This window comes from Pan paniscus, chromosome 2 (assembly GCF_029289425.2).
Source record: "Pan paniscus chromosome 2, NHGRI_mPanPan1-v2.0_pri, whole genome shotgun sequence".
Lineage (NCBI taxonomy): Eukaryota > Metazoa > Chordata > Mammalia > Primates > Hominidae > Pan > Pan paniscus.
The window spans coordinates 127,579,343-127,607,089 of NC_085926.1; the positions used below are offsets into that span (position 1 = coordinate 127,579,343).

Below are 27,747 nucleotides of genomic sequence, written 5' to 3' on the forward strand. Positions count from 1 at the left end.
TGCCTGCCACCACACCTAGCTAAATTTATTTTTTGTAGAGATGGGGGTCTCACTATGTTGCCCAGGTTGGTATCAAACTCCTGGCCTCAAGTAATCCTCCAACCTTGTCCTCCCAAAGTTTTGGGATTACAGGTGTGAGAGCCACCACACCCAGTTTTTACTGGCATTCAGTAAGTCTCCAAGGTTTTTAAAGGATAAAAATAAAGCAGGTTTTGAAATTATGTATCGCCCATTATCATGGCAGCTCTATGTGTCCCGTATGCACTACACAACTCCTGGATGTTGTTCACAGTTTATCAGATTTATGAAGCACCCCCAGGGTTGGGCAATATACAACCTGCATATCTGTACATGGCAGCCTGGCCCATATTTTAAGGGGAATTTTCAAAGATTTCACAAGATGTATCCCTTGCTCTCACAACATCCACCTGTAGGATCAAGTTGGGTGGTGTGGTATCACTAGTTTATACATGGGGTAAGAGGCACACAGCTAGCAAGCCAGAAGTGGGACTAAAGCTCTCGACATTCAGACTGGAGCTGTGAAGGACCGAATCATCATGTCTCTGCTTGGTACCAGGTCAAAGGCAAGTTTAGGACTTCAGGATTTCCAGAGGCCTCCCAGAGATCATCAGGAAAAAGTCCTAATAGAAATTACTACTTCTATAACAAAACTACAGGTGGCACTAGGCTGGATAATAATGCATTACATGCATGTAGAACTACATATGTTAAATGTTTCAAAAATAAAAAGCAAAACAAACATGAGTCTGACCACCAGGTTAATAGCTGAGGTCTTTATTTCAATTTCTATATACAGTAAAAGTGCTGCTGAGAATCTGCAGCGACCAGACAGAACATAAATTTAAATCTCTCTCAACAATTAGCAGCTTAAGATCTATCAACTACAGTGTTAACGTTCACACGTTCACAAGTGTCATTTCTTTACGTTTCAATTCGTGCAAGTGAGTTTTTATTCTTACACACTTTGATAAAACACACAGTCTAGTAGTCAATCCCTACTGAGGATATCACCTAGCATACACGACATACAGACAGCAATGTTAACTCTTAGAGCCACATTCAAAATCCCAGGTTTCATTTGGGGTTGGGGTGTGGGAACCATAATTTTGCCTGTGTCAGATTACAATAATGTTTGGTTTTGTTTTAGATGCATATTTTCCAAAGCTGAAAGGCAGCTCCTCATTGGAACTCTCTCAGAACTCAGCATTTTCATCTGACTGTACCTCAAAGGAACATGAAATCAGAAACAAAACCAAATGCAGTGAAGACCACATGAAAATACGCTCATTATTTGGACATGGCTAGTGAGGAAGGCTCGCTCCCAATATTTGTCTTGGCATCAGACTTTTACTCCATTTAGAACAGGGGAGAGAGAAGACCCTAGTCAGTGAAGTATAAAATTTAACCTACTTTTGCTTCTTAAGGAGCCAGTAGAGTGGAAAGCCTTCCTTACTAGGACATACTAAATATACCAAGGAATGGAAATTGGAGCAGACAGCAGTACCCTTCAATTATCATAAACAATGTAAAATGCGCATTCTACAACCTGAACAATCACCCAGGCCAACACAGCCAGCTTCACTCATCCAGGCTAGAGGCATGGACAAATAATCCAGGAATGTTTCATTTTAAAGGGAATGAATACAGTTTTCTTTTCTTTTTTTTTTTAGAGGAGCATTCAAATGAGGGGACGTTTCCACCCAGAACAACTGTTAAGCCATTAGAGCGAGGTTATAGAAGAGCTCTGACAAGACAAAAGAACCCAAGAACAACCACAATGAAAGAAACTCAAAAGTAACAGGATGGGCAGCAAAAGGTACAGCAAAGAATGAAAACAGATGCATGGTTACAAACAGCATTAAATGCGTACAACTTCTGGGTCTGGTGAATAATTAAGGGACAAGAAAGCCATTACTGCACCTGATCTGCACTGAAGGTCCTTCCTAAGACAGTTTGAGAAAGGAAGATAGAAAGTCAGCATGGGACTATTTGGCTGGAGGCAGGGGGCTTTCTACAGGTGAAAACCTTCCTTTGATAGATAGAAACCGTCCCAGGGCAAATAGGAACAGTTTTAATCCATCTATCAAAGTGACTTCCAGTGCCCACAAAACTTAAGTCTTCAGGCAGTTTGGGGGACTCAAAGGTTCTAGCTTAGAAAAACTGGTGGATTGCTGCTAGGGCATCTTTTAAATAACTTTGTGGGGGCTCTCTACTCTGAGCAATTACGCTAAAGCAGAAAGTTAGGAGAAACTGTTAGTTCAAAAAGTTCATAGTGTCCTTTGGCACTCCTGCCTAAAAAGTCACTGCAATATTTTTAGGCAAAGTTAAAATTTTAATACATATAGGCTTGGGGACAATTTGTTTTTGGCATGAACGTGAATTGGTTCTAATTTTTTTTTTTTTAAAGAAAAAAAGCACCCTTGTGGCCCTGCTCTGGGTGCAGTTTTGAGGGGGCAACAGAGCTAGCAGGTGTACTACAATCAGCTGAGGTTGGGGTGAAGACTGGAGTACCTGAGTTAAAATATCAAAGTAGTTATGGAAACAACATGCTGGCTCTGAGAAATCCAGCTTGCCAAAGCAAAAGGAGGCTGGCACCATTAGGTAAACTGTCCTTTCAGACAGGCAGGGCAATGCTAATCTAGTTCTGAAGGAATTTCCTGGTAAGGGGAAACAGGCAAAGCATACTTTGTTACTCTTTTCAGGGCATCTTATATGCACTTGGTTGCACAGAATGAGGCTAAGAGGGAACAGCATTTGTGACCAATACTACAAATAATATGGAAAGATTAACCAAGCTCTCTAGATAAACTCTAAATGTTCAAGTTCCACCAGGATGATGGAACTGGTTATGCGATGGGGGAAGGCAGCTCAGTTCATTTTTCAAAACCATCTATAGAAGTCCACTGAGCATAATTAGGTTAGGTTAACAAGTCCGTTTACATTATAGGAAGCTGGCAACATTTCACACCCAAAACTTGGGTCCTGCTAACCTGACATTTCCTTCACTGCTCTTTAGGAGAATCACCTTTGGTTGATTCTCTTAGGCAGACAGAATAAAGCTTTGAAATTAAGAATGCTGGGGCCAAAATGAAGACAGAAGACTCCACATCATCACTTTGGTTGTAATTAGGGGTGTTAACAAAATAAATTAAGGAAACACAACGACTTATTTATGACTCTTATAGTCTCAACTTTTCCTAAAGACAACCCCAGCCCAAGATCACTGGGTGAACATTTTCTTGGGGCAAAAAAAAAAAAAAAAAAAAAAAAAAAATCCCTATCCTACTACACTGGTTTTTGGAAACAGCCTCCTGCTCTCCTTGCACAACCCTTTCCTCTTCAACTAAGCCAAACCCATAAAACGGGGGCGTAGGTATGTCGGGACACCAAAAAGCAGCAGCAGCAGCCAGAGGGAGTTTAAACTGCATCTCAAAACAAAGGCGGCAGAGGGCAGCATTTACAGCAAGACTTTCTTACTCAAACTGTTTCAAGACAAGAGGGAGCAGCACACTTAAATATCCACACATTTCTTCATTTAAAAACATCACTTCTTTATTTCAAAGGAAAAATAAAAGACCCTCCCAACCCTGTCCAAAAAAACCCAATAATAATAATAACAATAATAAAAAATCCTATTAGAAACCATAAGGAAGCACTGAGAGTTTGAGTATTACATTCTTCAAGTATGCTGTTCGGATTTTTTATTTTTAGGTTGGTAACTATACACATATAAAAAAACCTTAAAAGTGCGGCCAAGGGATTTTGCTTAAAATTAAGTATTTAGAGGGCTACTTAAAAATACTGTAGTAGGACTGTGCAGTGATCCTTTGGGGGATGATGCTTTCACTTTTGTATCCTCGTCAAGGTTAAGGGGCAGGTTCAAAAGTGATCATACTTCCAGGATTAGCGTAAATGGCCAACTTCGGTGAGAAAGCCAGAGAGATCCATGTGTTCCTCCACGGACAACGAAAATCCACCCCGAATCCAAAAATTCAGACATGGAATGTGGTAGGATTTCACAGTAAAGTTAGTCTGGGATAGGGAGAGGTGATGAGCCCAGACAAGGCAGGGTGTTAGGTTTAACTGGTTTGCCCTAATCAGGTTTTCGCATCTTTTTAGTGGGTTTTAGTGCAGTCCTTCAAGCCACAATTTAGATTGCCCTTCGGTGTGCTCCAGATTGTTGGTTCATATTAAAGGACTGTTTTAAGATTTGCATCCCAAGGAAAATCATGCTACATAAAAATGATCCAAGATTTTCGCCCAAAAAACTTCTTGGATAAAATCTAAAAAATACTATTGCAATTGCGTCTCTTGAAGAAAAAAACATTATTCTAAATGTAAACAGATTCACTCAACTCTTTTTTTGTTGTAGAAAACTTCAGAGTAGGTAAGTTGCTGTCTAACTCTCTGCTGCATGCACTCGCCAGAGGGTAGGGAACAATGCCTTCTGTGCCAGCATCATCTAGGGGATGAAAAGAACCGTTCCACATAGCTGAAGAGGGCGTCCCAGTGCTTCCAGAGAAAGGCAATGAAAACCACAAGGAATAAAGTGCTGAACGTCCTGTTGCGAGTCTTCATGAGGGGGACCACACAGTTGGCTACAGTGGAGACAAAGACCAAAAGGACTGCCATGACAGCCAGGAGGATGTTGATGAGTTTGCCCAGAAGGTTCCGGGCAGTGGCATTCTCCAGCCCTTCTAGCTGCACCACCTGCTGCTGCTGCTGCTGCAGCTCCATCTTGGAGATGCGCGTCTGGCACGCCTCCAGGGCCTCCTGTGGGCCAGAACAGGGAAGAGTTAAGCCTTCTGCTCACAAGTATTCTGAGATGCTGACATGCCCCCTGGGCAAGCCAGATGCATCTTGAGCAATGCCAATGATTTTATAAATATGCTGGAGCCTTGAATGAATGTAAAAGGCTAGATGTATAACTCACTATTCAAGTGACTATTATTCCCCCAAATTGCCCTCCACTGCATTCCAGTGGGATGAGTCACAGGAAGCAGTGGCCACACTTAACATTTATTTAGTCTAGAACATTTTAATGACAAGACCACAAATATATGCTCTTTTTTCATTGAAAATTAATCTAAGTTGCACAGAATATATTTGTTCAACATAAAAAATTTCAAATAGGATAGTCTCTCTTGACATTTCCTTCAATTCCAATCCCTGTCCCTGAGGCAGTACTGTTTGTGTTCACCCTTTTATGTGTGTAAGTGTATACATATATGTGTCAAGGAAAATATACAGAATTATTATTTTTATTTCCTATCTGTAAACTAAAAATAAAATCCTAAGCCCCCCAGCCAAATGAACGGACTCCCTCTTGGCCAAAGTGGACCCCAAAGAAACCTGAAAAAGTGAGTTCTTGGCAATGATGGGAAAGAGGCTGGACATGCCTTATTATATCCCCTCCCTTTTTGAGTTGCGGCACAAATGACCAGCATTAATGTGAAAATAGAGATCATAAGACTGACAGAATGGACTCTTTGTGGCAGTAAGACATCAAATTATAAACAAGACCTAAGGCCATGCCAGACAAGGTTAAATCTCACCCTACAAACCATAAAATCTCATCAGTTTTTAAAAAAATTAACTGGTGTTAATGTGGCTTTCTTTCCAACCTGACTCAGGTATAGCATCACATGACAGACAACAGACTCCGTTAACTTAGGCATTTTTGTACTGGCTTCAAGTCTTTACACAAAGCTTAACTCTTTCAACCGACTGCCAGCTAAAAAATTCCTAAAGCCCACTGTGACTTGTTAGCCCCTACTTAGAGATGGCCCACCTTTTTGGGCCAAACCAATGTATACTTTCCATGTGTTGATTTAGGATTTTACCTACAATTCCTGTCTCCCTGAAATGTATAAAGCCAAACTGTAACCCAACTGCTTCAGGCATATTTTCTCAGGACCTCTTCAGACTGTGTTCCCCAGGCCATGGCTACTTGTATTGGCTCAGAATAAACCTCTTTAAAATATTTTACAGGGTTTGGCTTTTCCAAACATGGAATAGTATCACACTATAGGAATCGATTCACAACTTGCTTTTTTTTCATTCAACAGTGGGTCTTGGTGATCTCTCCATGTCAATACACAGAATCTACCTCATTTTTTTTTAACTGCTGCCTAGCATTTTATAGTATGGCTAGGCTATGTTATAATATATGCAGCTAGTTCCCCCTTGGGGATTTTTAGGTTGTTTTCAACTTTTCCACTATAACAATGATGCAGTGAACATTCTTTGAACATGCTTCCTTATACACACTACCTGGTGTTTTCTAAGTCAAGTCAATCCCTGACATCAGTGGAAAGGGATCTCTGATCTGCCTTCTTAAGAAGGGCACACTCTCCTTTAGGTTGATCCTCTGTAAAGAGGACACTATGCCCACACACTAGACCAAACATTAAAAGTGTCTGTTCTTGCTATTTTTTTGAGACGGAGTCTCGCTCTGTCACCCAGGCTAGAGTGCAGCGGCGCGATCTCAGCTCACTGCCAGCTCCACCTCCCAGGTTCAGGCCATTCTTCTGCCTCAACCTCCCGAGTAGCTGGGACTACAGGTGCCCGCCAACATGCCCGGCTAATTTTTGTTTTTTAGTAGAGACGGGGTTTCACCGTGTTAGGATGGTCTTGATCTCCTGACCTCGTGATCCGCCCGCCTCGGCCTCCCAAAATCCCAAATCCCCTGGGATTACAGGCGTGCGCCACCATGCCCGGCCTGTTCTTGCTATTTTTTAACTTTATATTATTTAATTTAAAAATCTATATTACCAAGACCTGATTGTATATTCTGTATCGCTCAATTACTAAAAAATACTTGAAAATAGTGTAAAATACTAATACATTAATGAAATGTTATTAGTAATGCATTAGTGACATAAAGTGCTAATACATTAATGAGTCTAATGTTTAGAATTACCAGTAACTAATAACAACTTGTCTTATAACATATGCAATTAGAAAAAAACTTCCATTTAACATATGCCTAATTCCCACACCTCCCCCCAACCCCCCCAAAAAAAGTGTCTGTTCTCCTCAAGGTCATAGCCTTCACTCATGAGTTTAAATTAATTCCAAAGTATTCAAGGGATAGAACCTATTTCCCTAGCTATGGTCAGATATCCTCCAAAGTTGGTCTGAACCTTGAGTTTTTCTGGTCCTGCTTTCCTGGGATTTGAGGTTAAGGCTTGGGCAACTTCAGACTGACGCCAACTATAGACAGACAATGGATGCTTTCCAGTCCAGAAGGATCTTAGGGAAAAAATAATTAAAACATAAGCAGGGCCTGAAGAAGATGGCATCTGGGTAAATGCTCTAGACATTCCCTTGATTCTTTTAGGCTGTTGTAATACAAGTTTTCTGGCCCACTTCCCTTCTCTGAGACTAGTGTCTTTCAAAATGCTTTCATATGAAACCACTAAGAACTATTCCCTAAATACCTCCATATAGAAATAAGAAAAAATTAAATATTCTACTTCCTCACAGAATAAAATAGATGGGCTATTAGCCTTAATTAAACATTACTGCCTCACGGGTTATTCTTGCAAACTGTCAGGCAATGTGCCTATATGAGATTTGGATTTGGCAGCTGGAATAAAAGCCCCCTTTCCCACAGAAGGAGAAGACAAGAACAAAATGGCCCAAATACTTGTCAGAGCTGCTTTTGAAGCAGTAATGGACAAATAGGATTCATGTGGTTTTCCATACACTGAGATTACTGTGATCCTAAGAAACATTTCCCAAGTACCAAGCAGACATACCAACCCAAAATGGTATAAACTTTTGAGAAATGCATCTCAATCATTTTAAGAGTAGGTATACTCTTATACAGTTGGTATAAGCTTTTCTTTGTTCTCTACCTTCTCATCTTTTTTCCTTCTGCTGTTTTCCTTTTTTCTTTCTAACCCTACTGTGTTTTGCATTTACACCTTTTCCTTCATACTAACCTGGATGTCCCGGGCCCGTTCATAGGACTGATACGCGATTTTTTCTTCCATGCTTGCCAGTTCCTGCTTCAAGTTCAAGATTTCATTCTGGTGGAGCTCTGTTAGGTCATTTAGCTGTTCTTCCAATCGTTCACATCTAAGGAGAAAAAAAAAGGTTAGAATTTTATGAATTCTGTGAATATCTTTCCTGGCATTATTTACACCCAACTCCCAAAACCCATTCTACAAAGGAATAGAAGCACAAAGAAATTGAGTGGCCTGGGTTAACAGGGTGTGCCAGTGGGTATAGCTCTTAGTCTCTGGAAAAGATAGCTTGTCTCAAGGCCAAATCACGTGGCAACATGGCTGTTCCATAATCTTTTCAATGCACAGTATTTGCAGCGATGCCAGCAGCCCTGATTAGCTTTGAGCATAACCATAATATTGAGACAGTCATTAGGCTCCTCTGAACAACATATGGGAGAGGCAAAAACTAGGGTACAATTAAGCAAGCCTCATGAAAAGATAACACACCAATGGAAACCAACCTTCTGGCAGTCACCAGTAGCTTATTCCAGAACTGGCCAGCTCACTCACCCGGATGTTTGCGATTCAGAGCCCTAGAATGCCAGAGCCAGAGGGGTCCATCATCCCCATGGCCAAACACAAGTGTCTGGGACACTTCTGTCAACAAATATTTACTGAGAGCCTGCTATGTACCAGGCATGTTCAAAGTACTGGGAATATTGTGGTAAGCAAGACAGAGTGCCTGCCCTCAGGAGTTTGTACTCTAAGGAGTGGGGGAGGCAAGATGATTTCCCATATGGAGAAGTAAAACAAAGAAGATCAGTAGAGGTATAAGACAGAGTGCCGGTGATCGTCTGCCTTGGTCTCCCAAAGTGCGGGGATTACAGGCGTGAGCCACCATGCCCAGCCTAGAAAAGGTTTAAAGGATGAGATCAGAGATTCTAGGTGGAAAAATGAATGTGAGTAAAGGGCTGGAGAGAAATGGATGATAAATGTACAGAATAACTAGAATAGTGCATCTATGTTGGAGGAAAAAAAGGGAAATCTGGAAGATCCGAAGAGTTGGGATTCTAGAATAGATAGTAAATGAGCCCAAAGAAGACTACTGAGCAGAGGAGTCACATGATGAATATGTGTTTTTAGGAAAACGAGTCTTCCCATAGTGGTGAAGAAGACCGACTGAGGTAGGTTGTATGTGGAGTCCCAGGAACTAAAGAGCTAAGTAGATAGGAGAAAGGTTGAAGACTCTACATTTAAAAAACACTAGAAAAGGGAAGAATAAACATATGTCTAGCTTCTGGTGCCTAGAATGGAAACCTCTCTGTCAGGCAGAGGGCAGATGGGTAGCTCTCATCCCAACAGGGAATGTACTATCACTCAGGTAGCATACATTTAACACCAGCATGTGAGTCTCAAGGGACTTCATACTAAAAGAATAAAAATGCCAGCCAACAAACTCACACATCTAAAACTATCTCCTTTCTTTCTTCTTTTTAATCACATCTATAATATGTAAACAAACTTTTAAAGAATATAATGAATTTCTGTGTTTAAGGTAATTTTTATGTTGCAGCATCATAAACATTCTCCCTTCCAATAATTATGCAATAAATAATTATATCCTAAACTCCACTGCTTTTCTAAGAAACAAGGATTTTTTTAAAAGGCATTGTCTTACCCTTTTTACAATGTTACTAAACTCTATTTAGTTCTTCTTTATCCTTGATAGGAGTCTCTATACTGCCTTCTTTTATGCTGAAACTCTTCCTGTTATTGAAGTGACTGAACAGGCTAATGAGAAAGCAGTCCTACTTTTGATGGATAACTAGGGTCAAAGTTCTCTGTGACTCTGCCTTTTCCTTTCATCTGCTGCCCAGAGTACGTGATCAGAAACAGGTCCCATCCCTAGAATTGATTTTCCACCAAAATTTAAGTTCACAAAATGCCATAAGATAATGTTAACATAATGTCTTTTCGTGACTGTCCTATGTTAGCCCACTCTTCTGTGGTGTTTTTGGTGTTTGATAGTTTCATCATTCTCTCTCTTTACCAGAGAGGGGCCAGAGACTTTTTTAAAGCTGCATTCCAAAGTGCTGGTCTCTTGGGATTTAAGGGAAAGGTTATATCTGGCAGGAAATTACTCTCCTCAACTAAGGACTGTTGGGTGGCAGGGAGGGGAGCAGGGTGGTGGTCACCAGCCTACATCTTGATAAAAGCAGACACATGTGGGATCTCTGCATGTGTCCCACAGGCTACCACACAACCTCTTAGCCTACAAATTTCAGGCTTCTTAGGAATCTTATTTGATATTAAACATGGCTCATACATACCAGTAGAACAGATTAAAAAATAGCAGCCACAGCAACAGTTTAATCAGTGCCTACTATGCAAATTCATTTCAACAACCCCAAGAGGGTAGAAGGTATTATCTGCATTTTATAGATGAGGAAACAGAAGCTCAGAGAAGTTCTAAAGTGAATTGCCCAAGGGCACATAAATATTAAGTAGGGCAGCAAGGATTTGAATCCAGTTTTGACTTTAAAATCCAAGTTCTTAAACTTTACAATGTGATGCCATTTTGAAACTCTACAAACCCAGATCAACTAACTCTCCTCATAAGTAAGAAATCGGAGTCAGAGTGCTAGCGATCCAAATCACTTAGCAAAAGTGAGCTGGAAAGAGCTATACTGATGTGATGGTTTGGAGTCTGATGTCAAAGTGGAGTTGATGGGAGAAGGAGGAGTATAATAAAAAATTATGAACCTATAATTAAAAAGATAAGAGTTGGTGAGGGCATGGAGAAATCTAAACCCTCATATACTGCTGTTGGGAATGGAAAATGGTACAATTGCTCTGCAAAACAGTTTGGCGCCTCCTCAAAAAGTTAACAGTTACCTTATGACTCAGCAATTCTACCCCAGATATAACTGAAAAGAAATGAAAACTTATTTCTTCTATACAAAAGCTTGTACATGAATGTTCACACCAGCATTAATCATCATTGCCAAAAAGTATAAACAACCCATATGTATATGAGTGTTCACTGTACAACAATATATCATCTTGGCTGTTCACAAGTCAAGTATCAATATTTTGTATCCTAATCTGCTTGTCACTTGCCACCTGGCAAGTTTCTGTTCACTATCTTCCTTTCTCCTTCAATCGATGGATGCTCACAGAAACATTAGGACATAAAACACAAATGTGAACACAGTTTTGCTTTTCACTACATGTATGCATATGAAGATCCCGAGCCCTAGGCAAAACTACAAAATAGGCTGACTTATGCCTTCACTCCCACAACATGGACTTCCTTCCTACTGCAGAAACAGTTCACAGGAGCAGGAAGGCTGTTGTTATCCTTTCATCTTCTCACCTGACCTTTCATAATATACAGACACTCTTTGACTTACGATGGGGTTACTTCCTGAAAACAATATTTCCCATTTATGATGGGCTTAAATCAAACCATTGTTAGCCAGGGACTGTCTGTACAACAACATGTATGTCACTCTAGCAAGAATAATTCCCAGGACTGGGGCCTGAGATATTCTCTAGCAGCAGCCTGTGGGCTCTGACTCGGCTTTGACCTTACCTGCCTGGCCTTTTTTGTCCAGACCCAGTATGAAGACAGCAAAATACAAGGCATGCTTATCTTTACAAATAACATGAGGCAAGAAAGAGGTGAAACAGCAGACTGAATTCAAAATGATATTGACAGATTCAAGTGCAGCCAAGACTTTACCAGGGATTAATTCTATAGAAATAGGGAACTACTTCCTACTGCTGAATTCAGGTATCAAGAGCTCATGTAATGAGGGGGTAGCTTGTTCTTTGTAACTCCACAGAACTAAGGAGTAAGTCTTACAAATAGTTTGGTCTTTAGTTCAATTTTAGAAAGAACTTTCTAATAGCTATGTCTAACAATGAAAAAAACTATCTTAGAAAATGAGACCCTGCTACCAGAGATATTCAAGGAGAGGCTGCTTGTCAGGGATGTTGCAGAAATAAATCCTCTATTGAAAGAGATTTAACTAGACCTCTGAGATCTTTTCTAACACCTAGAGTTTGATTCTTTGTAGTCAGGGAACCTGTTTTCCTTTTTCTTTCTTTCTTTCTTTCTTTTTTTTTTTTTAAAGAGATGGGGTCTTGCTCTATCACCCAGGGTGGAGTGCAGTGGTGCAATCATGGCTCACTGCAGCCTCAAATTCCAGAGCTCAAGGGATCCTCCCACCTCAGCCTTGTGAGTAGCTGGGACTACTGACATGCACCACCAAGCCTGGCTATTTTTTTTTTTCAGAGACAGGGTCTCACTATGTTGCCCAGGCTGGTCTTGAACTCCTGAGCTCAAGCAATCCTCCTGCCTCAGCTTCCCAAAGTGCTGAGACTACAGGTGTGGGGCACCACACCTGGCTATTTTCACCTTTCAAACTATAGATACTTTAAATTTTGTGGTATATTTGCCTTCACAACGTATTGATTTTAACAACAACAAAGGGGGGCAAGGAGGTACACAAAATAGTGGTAATTTAAGAGCTATGTAAAATCAGGTGTGAAATATTGGGATTCACTTGGTATGTGAGGTGGTGAGGAATATATATGAATCAGAGAATACTTGCAAAAGTCCTCAGCACTTATTCCCAACACTTTTGAACCTTACTATAAACCAATGTTTATCATAAGAAGGTTGCAAACCTGTCAAAGGTTCTGGAAGTCAGTTTCAAACTAGATTTTGGTTCATCCCATATTATGTCTAGAGGCGCTCCATCTTCACTCCTGCCATTTTGCACCTAGAAATGTTTTCATAATGCAGTTTGTACCAGCTAATGCATCTGCTCAGTCCAGGTTTTGGATTAAAATCCCAGCTCTGCAACTCGCTAGCTTGGGTGATCCTTTTCATCCTCTATAAAGAGGAAATCTACCTACTCCAAAGGGCAATTGCAAAGATTAAAGGAGAAGACAGACATCAAATACCTGGCACACAAGAGGTGCTCTGTGAGACAGATATATCACAAATATACATTTGGTTTCATTTTTCTCTTTTGTGAGTCTCCTAGTTCTCTCCAACAATCCCTAGTGAGGTAGTTCAAAAAGATTGCTTGTTGACTGCCACATAGTCTTACTCCACTGTTCACTGATTCCCACTTCTGACTTTTTTCTCTAAGCCTTTGTTGTTGTTGTTTGTTTGAGACAGGGTTTTCTCTGTCGCCCAGGTTGGAGTGCAGTGGCGTGATCGTGGCTCATTGTGGTCTCAATCTCCTAGGCTCTAGTGACCCTTCCACCTCAGCCTCCCAAGCAGCTGGGACTACAGGCATGTGCCACCATGCCCGGTTAATTTTGTTTTTGTATTTTCTGTAGAGACAGGGTTTCGCCATGTTACCCAGGCTGGTCTTGAATTCCTGGATTGAAGTGATCTTCCTGCCTTGGCCTCCCAGTGCTGGGATTACAGGCATGAGCCACTGTCCATGGCCTTAAGTCTTCATTTCTTTATGTCCACTTTCCCAATTTTATGTATTTTGACATTTTCACTGTTTCCAGTATATTTATGATGTTTTTCCTATGACATCACAGAAATGGGTTTACTGGGCACACACTCCATCCTCCTCAATCCTAGATACAAGCCTCTTTTACTTCTTATTTCATACATCTAGGTTCCTGCCATTTCCCTGGCTCAAGTTTGCCAGATAATTCAAATAGTTCCATGCACTGGCCATTTCCAAACTTTCCTTTGTACTGGTGAAACTATCTACCTATGTATGTGTGTGAGGAAAGGTGTCTCAAGTAATTTTTATTTTTTTATTTTAGAGACAGAGTCTCACTATGTTGTCCATGCTGGAGTACAGTGGTTATTCAGAGGCATAATCATGGTGCACTGCAGCCTCAAACTCCTGGGCTCAAGTGATCCTCCCATCTCAGCCTCCTGAGTAGCTGGGACTACAGACCTGTGCCACTGTGCCCAGCTCAAGTAAATTTTATCTAATTTTTTCAAATCTCCAGAAAGAGTTATATAGAAACTGCTAATCCTCACCATGCTCTTACAGAAAATAAAGTCCTTTAGAGGTTGAACAATTTATTCACAGTTACATGGAAAATTAACAGCAAGTTCTTCTCAAGCTGAGTCTTCCCAAATAAGAAAATATAACTATTGTTCACAGAGATAATGCTTTGTTAGCAAGCAGCTAAATAGCAAAGCAGCATTTGGGTAAGTAGAATGATCTCAGCAGATGAAACAGACAAGCATGGAGACCAATCTGGGCAAAATAGCAAAACCCTGTCTTTACAAAAAATACAAAAATTAGCTGGGCATAGTGGCATGCACCTGCAGTCCCAGCTACTCAGGAGGCTGAGGTGGGAGGATCACTTGAGCCCGAGAGGTCAAGGCTGCAGTGAGCTGAGACTGTGTCACTACCCTCCAGTCTGGGTGACAGAGCAAGAACCTGTCTCAAACAAACAGAAAAACCCACAAACAAAAACAGGAGTCCCAGAAGGATGCAGTGACTCCCTAGTTAGTAGTGAGGTTTAATAAGGATCTGAACCAATTGGCTTGTGCCTGTTATTAGATTATTGTCTTTTTAAAAACTTTTTGACTGGGCAAATTGCTTGACCCCAGGAGTTTCAGACCAGCGTGGGCAACATGGTGAAACCCTGTCTCTACTAAAAATACAAAAAAAATCAGGTTGGTGTGGTGGCATGTGCCTGTAATCCCAGCTACTTGGGAGGCTGAGGTGAGAGGACTGCTTCAGCATGGAAGGCAGAGGTGCAGTGAGCTGAGACTGTGCCACTGCACTCCAGCCTGGGTGACAGAGTAAGACCTTGTCTCAAAGAGAAGACAAAAAAATTCTGTATTGTTAATGAAATGCAAATAACCAAAGGAAAAAAAAACCTGTATTCTAGTTCCCACTGACTTCCCACTATCCCTATTACTAATATTATAATCTTCTTGGCACACTTTATTTTCTAGTGTTTACTTCCTGTCTAAATTCTAAAATGGAGAAACCAGGTACAAATACCTCTATCTTCTCATTAAATATTAACACCAAGCCAAAGAGTAGGGGAGAAAAAGGGAAGATACATGTTTTATAGACTTTCATATGTGAAAGTCTTGGGTTTTTTTTAAACCTAGAACTCTGCTTTAAGGAATTTTAACCCCTTTACAGGATGCTAAATAGAACTCTCCAGACACAAAGCAGGGCAGAGGAGATGGTGGGTGGGTGGGAGGTTCTTAATCATACAAGAACAGTCATGCCTCACTTAATGATGGGGACACATCTTGAGAAATGAGTTGTTACGTTATTTTATCACTATGTGAACACCATACAGTGTACTTACACAAATCTAGATAGTACAGCCTATGATACACTTAGGCTGTATGGTACAGTCAATTGTTCCTAGGCTACAAAGCTGTACAGCAAGTTACTGTACCATAGGCAACTGCAGACAGCTGTAATACAATAGTGTTTGTGTATCTAGACATATCTAAACATAGAAAAGGCACAGTAAAAATATGGCATTACAGGCTTGGTAGTGCATGCCTGTAATCCCAGCTGCTCGGAAGCTGAGGCACGACAATTGCTTGAAACCGTGAGGCAGAGGTTTCAGTGAGCCGAGATTGTACCACTGCACTCCAGCCTGGGCAAGAGTGAGACTCCATCTCAAAAAAACAAAACAAAACAAAAACAGCATTATAAACTTATGAAACAACTGTCTTATATGTTGTTGATCAAAATGTCATTATTCAGCGCATGACTATGTGTGATTTTGGCTGGCAAATGATGTTCACGCACCTCTGCTTGGATTACAAGTAGCATGAGATTAATAATCTTATTTTAAGGATTTTTACTCAAGGTCCTTCCTAAATTGTTACAACCCAAAGAGAACCTGGACACTTAAATATGGCATGAGCTTAACTATCAGCAAACAGAAAGCCTTTGCACTGTAAGATTATTTTTTCTAAAAGCAAGTATCATATTTTGGTAGATGAAATTCATCCCCCACTGGAAGCAAAACCTGTTCTATCTACAAAGTATTAAACACATCAAGATTTTGTCGTAGGTAAATAATTCATAAATAAATACTAAACTTGAAAGTGTTTTGGTCACTAGGTCAACACAGTAGTCAACTTCCTAGATCAGAGATGAGCCAGGGGCCTTTTGTGTCAAATTACTGATGAATGGGAGCCTGGGTGAGTGCACAGCCTGGGAATGCTTTGACCTGAAGCATTCCTCTTTGGGTGTGGCTCAAAAGTTTGGAGCCATCTCTGAGAACCAATGGTGCTTCCCTAGTTCGGCAATAGGTCACTAGCACAGGATGGCTGAAGAAACTTGTGGAGCAGGTATTGAGAGAAACAGGAAGAACTAGGTCCCAGGAAAAACACCCACAGGCAACTATGGGAGAAGAATGGACTATTTCCCAAATGCATACCAGAGACCCAAAATAGCTTCTGCCAGTGTTTGACCTGAGTAGAGAGACACAGTTGGGGTAGGGAGTATGACTTGTGGTGGGAGTTTGAATAGGTTCCTAGCTGAATTGGGGAGAGTGGATTTTTTTCTCCTTACCTTTTGTTACCTTTTTTGTGTTGAAGCCTGAAAAGAAGCTAAAAAACACTGAACTAGCCTTCAGCTGAAAAGGGAAAAAGATATCAGTCCCCCACAATATTTCAAGGGTAGGCAATGAATTATCTTAGTGACAAGAAAACAGTAAATATCTAAATAATACAGGAAATAAATAAAAACTAGAGGGGCTTTCTGGGCAACTTGCAGACTTGGTAATGACAGCTTTCTAATATTCTGGCACAACCCAGATCTTTGTATTCCCCTAGAAAAAATGGAGGAGGAGGGAGCATTTGTTGAGCTCCTACTCTAAACCAAACATCACACTAGGTACTTCCATATATGTTATCTCCTTTAATAATTTCAACAACCATGTACAATAAATATCATTACATTTTTACAGAGGGAGAAACTGAGGCTCAGATGAGTTATGTAATCTACTCAGAGCTGGCAAGCAAATTCAAGTTTGTCCACTCCAAGGAATAAGGGTTAATTAATTAATCCCCTCCATTCCTCTTTAGCGGCTAAACGCTAAACTGGGATGAGCTCACCCATAAATCTCTTTTATGGAAGATTGTATACGTCATATTTCCTAATTGGGATTTTGCTTCTCTCATAAATGAAGGGCTAATTTGATTCAGTACCCTCAGTTTCTATTTCAAACTTATTGTCCAAATCTAGCCTACATATCGTCTGGAGATTCTCAGATCACTTTTCAGTTGACAGGTCTCACACATAGAATAAAGGGGCTAAAACAGCTACCTCTGAGCATACATCTGAGCATACATCATTGGGTTATGTCCAATGATGGTCAGATCAACTAAAATTATATTTAAACAACCATTTGTTTAGTTAGAACTCTAACAGCCTGTGCCTAATTGGGTCAGCCTAGTTACTAACTGTTCTACTGCATGTGACAACTGCTCAGGGTGACTGTCTCCTGTATTTTTGCTCTTATGACTCAGTGCAATTTAAAATATCCCCGGGTTTAATACAAACATTCTCAGAAGCCGATTTCCAAAGGACAGTAATCCCCTTCAAATACAAGCTTTCAAAATGGCATTAATGCTCATCAACACCTGGGGGGTTTTTAGCCTGCCCTACGTGACACTGCTTTATACAGGCTACAGTAGCTCAGTAGGATTCCAGGCCAGATCCCGTAAGAAAAAAACTACCAAAGAAACCAGCAAAATTCTCAATTAATGTTTTCCTAGCTCTCTCTTATTTTCAGTACATTTTGCCACAGCTGAACTTTTCCTTTTGGTAGCCTATTAATATATTTACACTCACTACAGGAACAGAACTAATCCTCAGTTTCTAGCAGCAAATTAAATAAATGTAAAACCATTTTACTGTGTGACCTGGCAAAAGTCACTTTATCTTTCTGAGCTTCAGTGTTCTCAACTGTAAATAAGATTAATCTAGATATCTAAGGGTCCCTTCTACTTCTGAAGTACTGTGAACCCAGCTGCCACTAACAAACATGGGATGAAGAAACTAACTGGACAAGAATCTGAAGTTGGCACAGGTCTCATCACTTAAAAAAATTTCTAAACCTTGTCTCCTGCCTTCCCCAAATACATGATCTCACTCATAGCTGAATGCACAATGGTAAAACTCAATACCTAGTCACTAGTCAAAGGCTGAGGTGGAGTTCAGATCCAAGCTCTGCTACAATGGCTTCCTGGGCTAAGTGCATGTGGGCAATGAAAAAATAATGTGTCAGTCATGGTACAATTATGTGGGTGAAGAGAGAGAGACTGTGCTCTATAGGCTTTGGAATGCTTCTGATTATTCCAGAGTTAAGCAGATGGTCTTGGGCAACTATCTTCACTTGGAGCTACTCACTTGGGTAGACAGCAATGGAAACACATTAAGCGAAGGACATTATTGAGAAGGGATTCTGAGAAGGGGAAATAAGGACCGAAGTAGGGATTTCCTTAAGAAGGTTTCACCTATTTATTTACACTGCTGTACTGGCCTAGGAAACTTTCCAGAGCTTGCATATTCATAGCATTTTTATAAAATATGTTAAAAACAGTGACTCAACTTTTAGTAAACATTTACTTCAACTTGGGATAGGCCTAATACCCACTGCTAATGCATCTAATGCTTCAGAGAGCTAGGCTTTCAACCATATAGATTTCGGGATTGAGCTTTGAAAAAAATCATCCTGGTATGAAAATAACACTGAATTTGAAGTCAGACAAAACTGGGTTTTGAATCCTGGCTTTACCACTTACTGAGTGACCTCTGGCAACTTTTAAAACCCCACTGAGCTTCAATTTCCTCATCTTTAAAATGGGAATAATACAATTTACCTGTAGGGCCTACTGTGAGGATTGGCAAATGTACGTAAAACATCTAGCACTAGGCACATCACAGGAGTTTAATACTGTTCGTGGTAGTGGCCTTGTCACCATCATCATCAAATAACAAACAGCAACACTGTGCATGACCTCCCTCTCATCAACTCAGATACTAGTAAAATAAACTAAAGCGTAGAAAAAAAATGTATCTTGAGCATCCACGCATGCATTAACTGGTTCTTGGTCACAGAAGGATCTGTGAAGTCTATCCACAGCCTACTTTCTTCCTACACAAAAAGCAAAGCCTACAACAGAGTAGAAGTAGAATTAGTAAAGAGAGGCTGCTGCGGGTAGCTCACTAACAGTGTGGAGAAGAAATGGAAAGGAGAAAAAACTATAAAAAAAGCAGACAAACTGAAAAAAGCCTAGGGCATTTACTGTAGAGGCACATAAATGGACAGCTTCACTAACCTGAGAGTATCACTCTAAGCTGAATACTACCATATCTAAGCTCTTTCCATTAAGTTAGATTCAGTGTACTTTGTAAAAGAAGGCAGAGAAATTTCCCCAAAATGCTTAAAATGTGAAAAGTTTCAGTGCTTAAAATAGGTTTCTGGCCGGGCATGGTGGCTCATGTCTGTAATCCCAGCATTGTGGGAGGCTGAGGTGGGTGGATCACCTGAGGTCAGGAGTTTGAGACCAGCCTGGCTAACATGGTAAAACCCCGCCTCTCTTAAAAATACAAAAAAGTAGCTGGGCGTGGTGGCAGACACCTGTAATCCCAGCTACTGGGGAGGCTAAGGCAGGAGAATCACTTGAACCCAGGAGGCGGAGGTTGCAGCAAGTCAAGATCGCACCACTGCACTCCAGCCTGGGCAACAAGAGTGAAACTCTGTCTCCAAAAACAAAAAAACAAAAAGAAAATATATTTCAAAGCCAGGCATGGTGGCATGCACCTGCAGTCCCAGCTACTCAGGAGGCTGAGGTGGAAGCACTGTTTGAGCCCAGGAGTTCAAGACCAGCAAGGCAACATAGCAAGACCCTGACTCTTTATTTTTTAATTTTTTTTTTGAGACGGAGTCTCACTCTGTCACCCAGGCTGGAGTGCAGTGGTATGATCTCAGCTCACTGCAACCTCCACCTCTCAGATTCAAACAATTCTCCTGCCTCAGCCTCCCCCGTAACTGGGACTACAGGCGCATGCCACCATGCCTGGCTAATTTTTTTTTGTATTTTTAGTAGAGATGGGGTTTCACCATGTTAGCCAGGATGGTCTCAATCTTCTGACCTTGTGATCCACCCACCTCAGCCTCCCAAAGTGCTACGATTACAGGCGTGAGCCACTGCGCCTGGCCAGCAAGACCCTGACTCTTAAAAAAAAAAAAAAAAAAAAAAAAAGACTTCAATTTGTAGAAAAATTTTATTTATGTGAAAGCATTCAAAGATCAACAAAATTAGATGAATATGTTTACTGTATAAAGCCATATATAATGGAGGGGAAATCTCTATCTGCTTTATACAGGGAATTATTGGAACAACAAAAATAAAGTACAATAGTTGTGACTTTTCCACTCCCTTTTTTGGGGAAAAAAAGGGCTTTCTTTCTTCAAGATTGTGTTTTAAGGAAAAATCATTCTAAAACTGAAATGGGAAAACAAAACAAGTCTGATTACGTAGTATGTCTTCTCCTTGCCTCCTGGTTTTAACTCTCTTTTTGAAAATTCGAGTTTTCTTCATTCTGTCTTCATTCCATAAAACTAGTCATTTACCTACTAGAAAGAACCCAAAGTGCAATGAAAGAAATGCACTGCTCATTACCTCCTAAATGGCTTGAACTTAATTCTTCTAATGAGGTGTTAATGAGCAGCTAACGTTCTGTCCTATTATGTCTCCGACTTACACTAAATGGATTCAAAGGTGGCTCCTGAGAGACCTGTTTCTGATTTTCTCATATCTTGACTTTCTACATCTTGACATGAAGACATAACAAGCTCTATATGAATTTTAAGCTCTGGGGCAATTTAAAAACTGCAAGGTATCCATTCAAAATAGAGGAATTGACGGGGTATGGTGACTCATACCTGTAATCCCAGCACTTTGGGAGGCCAAGGAGGGCAGATCACTGGAGCCCAGAAGTTCAAGACCAGCCTGGGCAATATAGTGAGACCTTGTCTCTACAAAAGAATTAAAAAATGAGCCAAGCGTGGTGGTGCACACCTGTAGTCCCAGCTACTCAGGAGGTTGAGATGGGAGGATCACTTGAGCCCAGGAGATCGAGGCTGCAGTGAGCCAAGATCGCACCACTGCACTCCAGCATGGGCAATAAAGTGAGACTCTGTCTCAAAACCAATGTAAAACAAAAAATAGAGGAGTCAAAGTAGGCAGTTTTGTGTGGTTTAAAAAATTTTTTTAACTGACTGTGGAATGTCTTCATGTTCTAAGTGGGGTTAACAGCATCTGTTCCCCTAACATCAGTAGAGCACTATGGGGCCAGGCACTGAGCTATGTGCTTTAACCAAATAATTTCACTTAAATGTCACAATAATCTTATAAAGAACTATTACTATTTCTATGTTAGGGATGTGGAAACCAAGACTTAAGAGAACTGAAGAAACTTGCCCAGGTTTTCAAGGTTAGTAAGGGGAAGAACTGGAATTTGAACTTGGGAGTTAGGTTTAATATGGTACAAAGACACAGGTGTTTTACTTTTAGAGTTCATTTGAATATCTGTTATATCACTTATTGAATAAGACACTGTCTTCTCAGTATACTTAAGAATTGGCCGGGCGCGGTGGCTCACGCCTGTAATCCCAGCACTTTGGGAGGCCGAGGCGGGCGCATCACGAGGTCAGGAGATCGAGACCATCCTGGCTAACACGGTGAAACCCCGTCTCTACTAAAAATACAAAAAATTAGCCGGGCGTGGTAGCGGGCGCCTGTAGTCCCAGCTACTCGGGAGGCTGAGGCAGGAGAATGGCGTGAACCCGGGAGGCGGAGCTTGCAGTGAGCCGAGATCGCGCCACTGCACTCCAGCCTGGGCGACAGAGCGAGACTCCGTCTCAAAAAAAAAAAAAAAAAAAAAAAAAAAAGAATTTATTTTTATTTTTATTTGACACGGAGTTTTGCTCTTGTTGCCCCGGCTGGAGTGTGATGGCACGATCTCGGCTCACTGCAACCTCTGCCTCTGGGTTCAAGTGATTCTCCTGTCTCAGACTCCTGAGTAGCTGGGATTACAGGCATGCGCCACCATGCCCAGCTAATTTTGTATTTTTAGTAGAGACAAGGTTCCTCCATGTTGGTCAGGCTGGTCTCAAGCTTCTGATCTTGGGTGATCCACCCACCTCAGCTTCCCAAACTGCTGGGATTACAGGCGTGAGCCACTGTGCCCAGCCATACTAAAGAATTTATAAAACACTTAAATAAAAATAGTAATGTACAGTATCTGCTTTTAGAACTTTATTTCTCCCTCCCACACTCACTTCTCTGGTCTTCTCCCTTGAAGTCTTAAGTTAGAATTGAAGAACAGAAGAGTAAGAAAAGAGGCAGGCTGAATTACTGATTAGAGTTTTCACCATCTGAAAAGAACTTGCTGCTGTAACTCTTCTTAGAGATAATTTATACATGTGAACAATTTGTTTCAGACCCTAAGATTACCTTATAAAAGCAAACTTTTAAAAACACATTTTTAAAAGGTGAAAAGGATATTAAAAGATTATCTGTTCAACTCCTGATGTTACAATAGAAGTACTGAGGATTTTCTCTAGTTAATAATCGGGACAGGGCCAGAACCCAGGTCCTTCAAGGCCTAACTTGACCTGTAGCTCCCATAAGACTAGTCCTCAATTTGCAGCATTAGGTGGCCTGTCTCTGGCTAACAAAGTTTGGATCTATCCTTAGAAAATTTTTTTTTTTTTTTTTGAGACGGAGTTTCGCTCTTGTTGCCGAGGCTGGAACACAATGGTGAGATCTCGGCTCACCGCAACCTCCACCTCCTGGGTTCAAGCGACTCTCCTGCCTCAGCCTCCCGAGTAGCTGGGATTACAGGCATGCACCACCACACCCGGCTAATTTTGTATTTTTAGTAGAGATGGGATTTCTCCAGACGAGAATATTATTTCTCTCTGCGTGTGAAGGTAACAAGGAGAAAGGACACATATTCAGAGTATAGCCAAGAGTGGTCTAATATGAGTATGTAGTGTAATATTAAACACAAAAACGAGACCAGCTTCTACCTTTAACAGAGACTATGATTCAAAGCACTTAACCCTTTGAGAATTTTCTAACTCTTGTAGAACCATTTCATGTTTAAGTCCACTCTCATTCAAACACTTGTCAATTCATAATAAAGGTAACATTCTTATTTGGATTTGTTTGCAGTCTAATCTTTCTATACCAAGTTGCCCAGATATGTGTGTTTAAGGCCAAATACCTATAGAAGTCACTACATTTTGCTTGGGTGATATCTTTGATATCTACACAGTTCTAAGAATTACAGATCTTTTGAATTCAATGTAGTACAGTTACAGGCTGCAATGACTGTGTAGTTTTATAATTATAAATAAATAGGTGAAATACTTTAGAAAGCTTGGACTTCATTTTAAAGTTCTAAACTGGCACGAAAGACTGGAGAGTTACAGCAATGCTTCATCAGGAACTCATGTGGATGTCTTATGACATACCGAAAGTGCTCTGGACACTCTAGAGAAAGATAAAGACTTTTAAAAGCCATTTCCCCATATCTAAAGGGAGGGTAACCCTACATAAATAATTTCAGATATTAATTCCATGTGACTTACCTATATCGCTCCTCCTGTAAGGTCTGCATTATTAAGGAATAGTCTCTCTGATAATGTTCCTTGAGAGTCTCAAAGGATTCCTCTAGTCTGGCCTGGGTTTCCCGGATCTCCTGGATCTCATGTAGTAGTGCATCAAATCCTGAGCTCTGCATGTCCAGGGTGTTTGTTTTGGAGCTGGATGCTCCTACAGCGATGCCCCCTGTGGTGCTGTTGGCTCCCACTGAGCCTGAAGTGGCACTAGAACAATCTTCTTCACTACCATATTTTGGGCTAGACTGAAAGTTTGAAATCACTCCCAAAGCCTTCCCCGCATCATCCACTTGCCCTTCCTCTAAAGAGTCCTTCAGGTTGGGGATGTTGTCTGCACTGCCAAATTTGTTCCGAATGAGTGAGGCAATCTCTCTGGGCTTTGAGACTACAGCGCCTGCTGCTGAATGGGTGGCCTGGGAGAAGCTGGAAAACCCGCCTTTGACACTATCCACCACACCTTCACTGAAGCCAGTCACCTTTGCTCCTACATCCTTCAGACCCTGGTGCATGTCCCTGAAGACATCCTTTGGCTGCCGGGGGATCCCATTCTGCTCCACCTCTCTGAGCTTCCTGTGGTAGTGCTCAAGTTTCTTTTGCAGCTGGAGGATAGTTTGGGCAGATTTCTGGTTCTTCTTCTCAAAGACTTGCTTGATGCGGGCAGCCTGCTGTTTGTCTGCACTGTTGGCAAGCTTCAAGTATTCAGCAACGTTGTCGTCCCGGGCTGTTTGTGCAATCTTGATTTGTTCTGTGAGCTTCAGGATTTTCTGCTGCAGGTGAGCAATGGCAGCCTTTGTGCGCTGAGGGTCTGGTGTTCCATCCACAGAGTCTGTGTGGATGCTGCCATCGGTACTGGAGGCCACTGCACTGGATGTTTGGGCAAGGCTGCTTACTTCCAACCGTTCGATCTAGTGTAAAAACAAGAGGTAGATGTTAGAAGCCCAAGAGGACTACGTCTCCAAAATCAATGGGCCAAAATGTATTGGAAATGTGTCTACTCTCAAATCTCAGTAGATAACTGACCTATAATTCCCCCTTGTCCTATGCCAGCCCTGTCTCCCTCTTACATACTGCCCTCATACAAGTATACTTTAAGCAAAACAGATATATGAAAAAAGATCTGCACAAGATATAAGCTGGGGGATTCTTCCTTTGCTAGAGGATTTTTCAGTGTTTCTTCACACAATAACACTCCCTTAGTGGGTTTAAAGTATGAATTAATTCACTTTCTTTACACATAATTTTTATTCAGAAGAACATCTATGTAAAACAAGTTGCATCTGCATTTCAATATAATTATATGAAAACCCTTTTGGTGTTCAGACATCACTGTAATTCTGATCCACACTTATAGATTATGGTCACCTAAATATGTCGGCAAGAATAGGTATGTTACTGGCTAGATATAAAAATGCAATTTTTATCATAATGATTTTTATCCAAATCATGTCAAGGGTGATGGATCATTCTATATATTCTAAGGATATTTAAGTGGCAGCTGGAGATGGTTGGAGGCAAGATGGGAAAGTAACTGCTGAAAGTGGCAAAGATGAATGTTACCAAATCAAAGGTGATAACCTTGAGCAAGAAAACTTGAAAACTCAGGGACAGGAACAGTAAGAGCTAAGTTAACAAGTCAGGGACAAAGGTCAGGTCTTTCGGAGCCCATATTTTGTGACTTTTATCCAGTAAAAGGTTTTTGTTAGGCAAGGGACTCCAAAGCACATATACTTAATCCTTTCATGTGGGTGAGAACCATTCAAAGGAGTTGAAGAAAAAGACAAGATACTCAGATTTAAAAGCATAAATGTTCACTCTTCAATATAGTTAGCTAAATTTGGGGAGGTCAAGTTTCCCAAATTCAGGAGAAAAAAATCTTTCAGTAGGTCATCCCTAGGTGTGGCTTGTGGTGGTGAATTTGAATAGGTCCCAAAGAAGAAGGCTCTAGAAACTGTTCTTGGCCAGGCACAGTGGCTCACGTCTATATTCCCAGCGCTTTGGGAGGTCAAAGGAGAAGGATCACTTGAGGCCAAGAGTTTAAGACCACCCTGGGCAACATAGTGAGACCCCCTCTCTACACATTTTTTTTTAAAATTAGACAGTTATGGTGGCACACACCCATAGTTCCAGCTAGTAGGGAAGCTGAGGTGGGAGGATCACTTGAGCCCAGTAGTTCCAGGCTGCAGTGAGCTATGACTGCACCACTGCACTCCAGTCTGAGTGACAGAGCGAGACCCTGTCTCTAAAAATAAAAAAACAAACCTGCTCTCTGTTAAGCAGTAACAGAGTAATGAGTAATGAGTAATAAAATAACCTTCTTAGGGTAATAAAAATCCCCAGTATAAGTGCCAAATTACAATCCTTTTCTTGGTTCCCATCTTAATCTGTACCAGGTAACAATTTGCTAGAAAGAACTATATACAAGATCACCTTCTTCCTCATATTTTCATGACAATAATGCACCAAGTTTGAAATATTTATGAAATGCCAATAATTAACCTAGGGATAACATCTTCTTTTTTTCATCTTGGATGTATTACCTCAGTTTGCCATCTGAGCAGGAGCTATGCTGATCTCTGAGCCATAAAACACATTTAGTTCATTATTGAATTCAATATATTACCATTGATGTGAATAAAAACACTGCCTTCTTTCTAGATGAACAAATGAGAAATACTGTGCATTTAAATAAAATCAAAAGAGAATTTAATACTGAAATTAATGACAAAATAACGTTATGCACCACTAGTGAATAAAAGAGAATATCTGGAATAGTTACTAGCACAATAACTGTTTTGTGTCACTTCCTCCTTCTGCCCAATTCATCTTTTGGTGCATGCTAACAAGCAGTGGAATGGACAGACGCAGCACAAGGGAGGAGCAGCCAGAGTTCCAGATAAGCAAGGTGCCAAGAGTTGCAACAAGAGCTCCTGGAAATCCACTTTATTCAGTGCCCAATGTCTTCTAGGTTGCACAAGGTTCCAATTGTTGCATTTTCTTTCTGAATGAGATTTCAGATCCTTGACCTTGATGAGTATTTATGTTTAATAATTAAGCTCAAAATATACCACAATATAAAGGAAAGCAAATATAAGAATGTCACTAGATCCAAGACTCTAAGCTTCTGCATGCTCTAGTTATCTCTCTCTTAGGTTCTCTGATATTAATATGAATATTTACATGCAATCTGTAGACTAAAGAAGTGTAGCTATGGCCAGGCACAGTGGCTCACACCTGTAATCTCAGCACTTTGGGAGGCCAAGGCGGGAGGATCGCTTGAGCCCAGGAGTTTGGGAACAGCCTGGGCAACATGGGGAAACCCCATCTCTACAAAAAAATTAAAAATTAGCTGGGCATGGTGGCACGTGCCTGGAGTCCCAGCTGCTCAGGAGGCTGAGGTGGGAGGATAGCTTGAACCTGGGAAGCAGAGGTTGCAGTGAGCCATGATTGTATTTGATTATATCTCTAAAATGAAAAAAAAAAAAAATCTCTACACTAAACTTTCAACATACAGTCATATGCTGCATAACGACATTTCAGTCAATGATGGACTGCATATACAACAGTGGTTCCATAAGACTATAATACCAGATTTTTACTGTACCTTTTCTGTTTAGCTATGTTTAGATATGCAAACACTACTGTGGTACACTGCCTACAGTATTCAGTACAGTAACCTGCTGTACAGGTTTGTAGCCTAGAAACAATAGGCTATACCACATAGCCTAGGTGTTATACCATCTAGGTTTGTGTAAGCACACTCAGCGATGTTCGCACTTTGACAAAACTCCCTAAATGCATTCCTCAGAATGTATCCCCATATTTACAAGTGATCACATTTTAGATGTGATTTTATTTCCTTATGTAGTAACTGAAGAAATAAACTAGGCTGTCTTTAATCTGACTTCCGTCCTACTTGGGCTGTTTGGAGCCATAGTGTGTCCTGGCTCCTACTCAGAATCATCAACATGCCTGCAAGAGTATAGCTGATAGAACCCAACGTCTTCAGCCTCTAAAAAAACTAACCCATAGCTTCAGCAGTAAGGTAGTTTAACACCTGAAACCATGAATCACTGGACTACTGGAACTC

The 27,747-nt window shown here is 40.8% G+C and overlaps 1 protein-coding gene across 15 annotated transcripts in view; it reads right to left on the minus strand.

The window, feature by feature from the left end:
- Positions 1 to 775: 775 nt before the first annotated feature.
- Positions 776 to 27,747, minus strand: part of TMCC1 (transmembrane and coiled-coil domain family 1) — a 246,278-nt gene continuing 219,306 nt past the window's right edge. For all 15 annotated transcript variants that reach the window (XM_034957345.4, XM_034957344.3, XM_034957343.3 and 12 more), the window contains 3 exons: positions 23,631 to 24,565; positions 7,971 to 8,106; positions 776 to 4,794 (listed from right to left, as the gene is read on the minus strand). In XM_034957345.4, the coding sequence (XP_034813236.1) occupies positions 4,480 to 4,794; positions 7,971 to 8,106; positions 23,631 to 24,565 (1,386 nt within the window). In that variant the 3' untranslated portion in view covers positions 776 to 4,479. The remainder of the gene's footprint in view (positions 4,795 to 7,970; positions 8,107 to 23,630; positions 24,566 to 27,747) is intronic.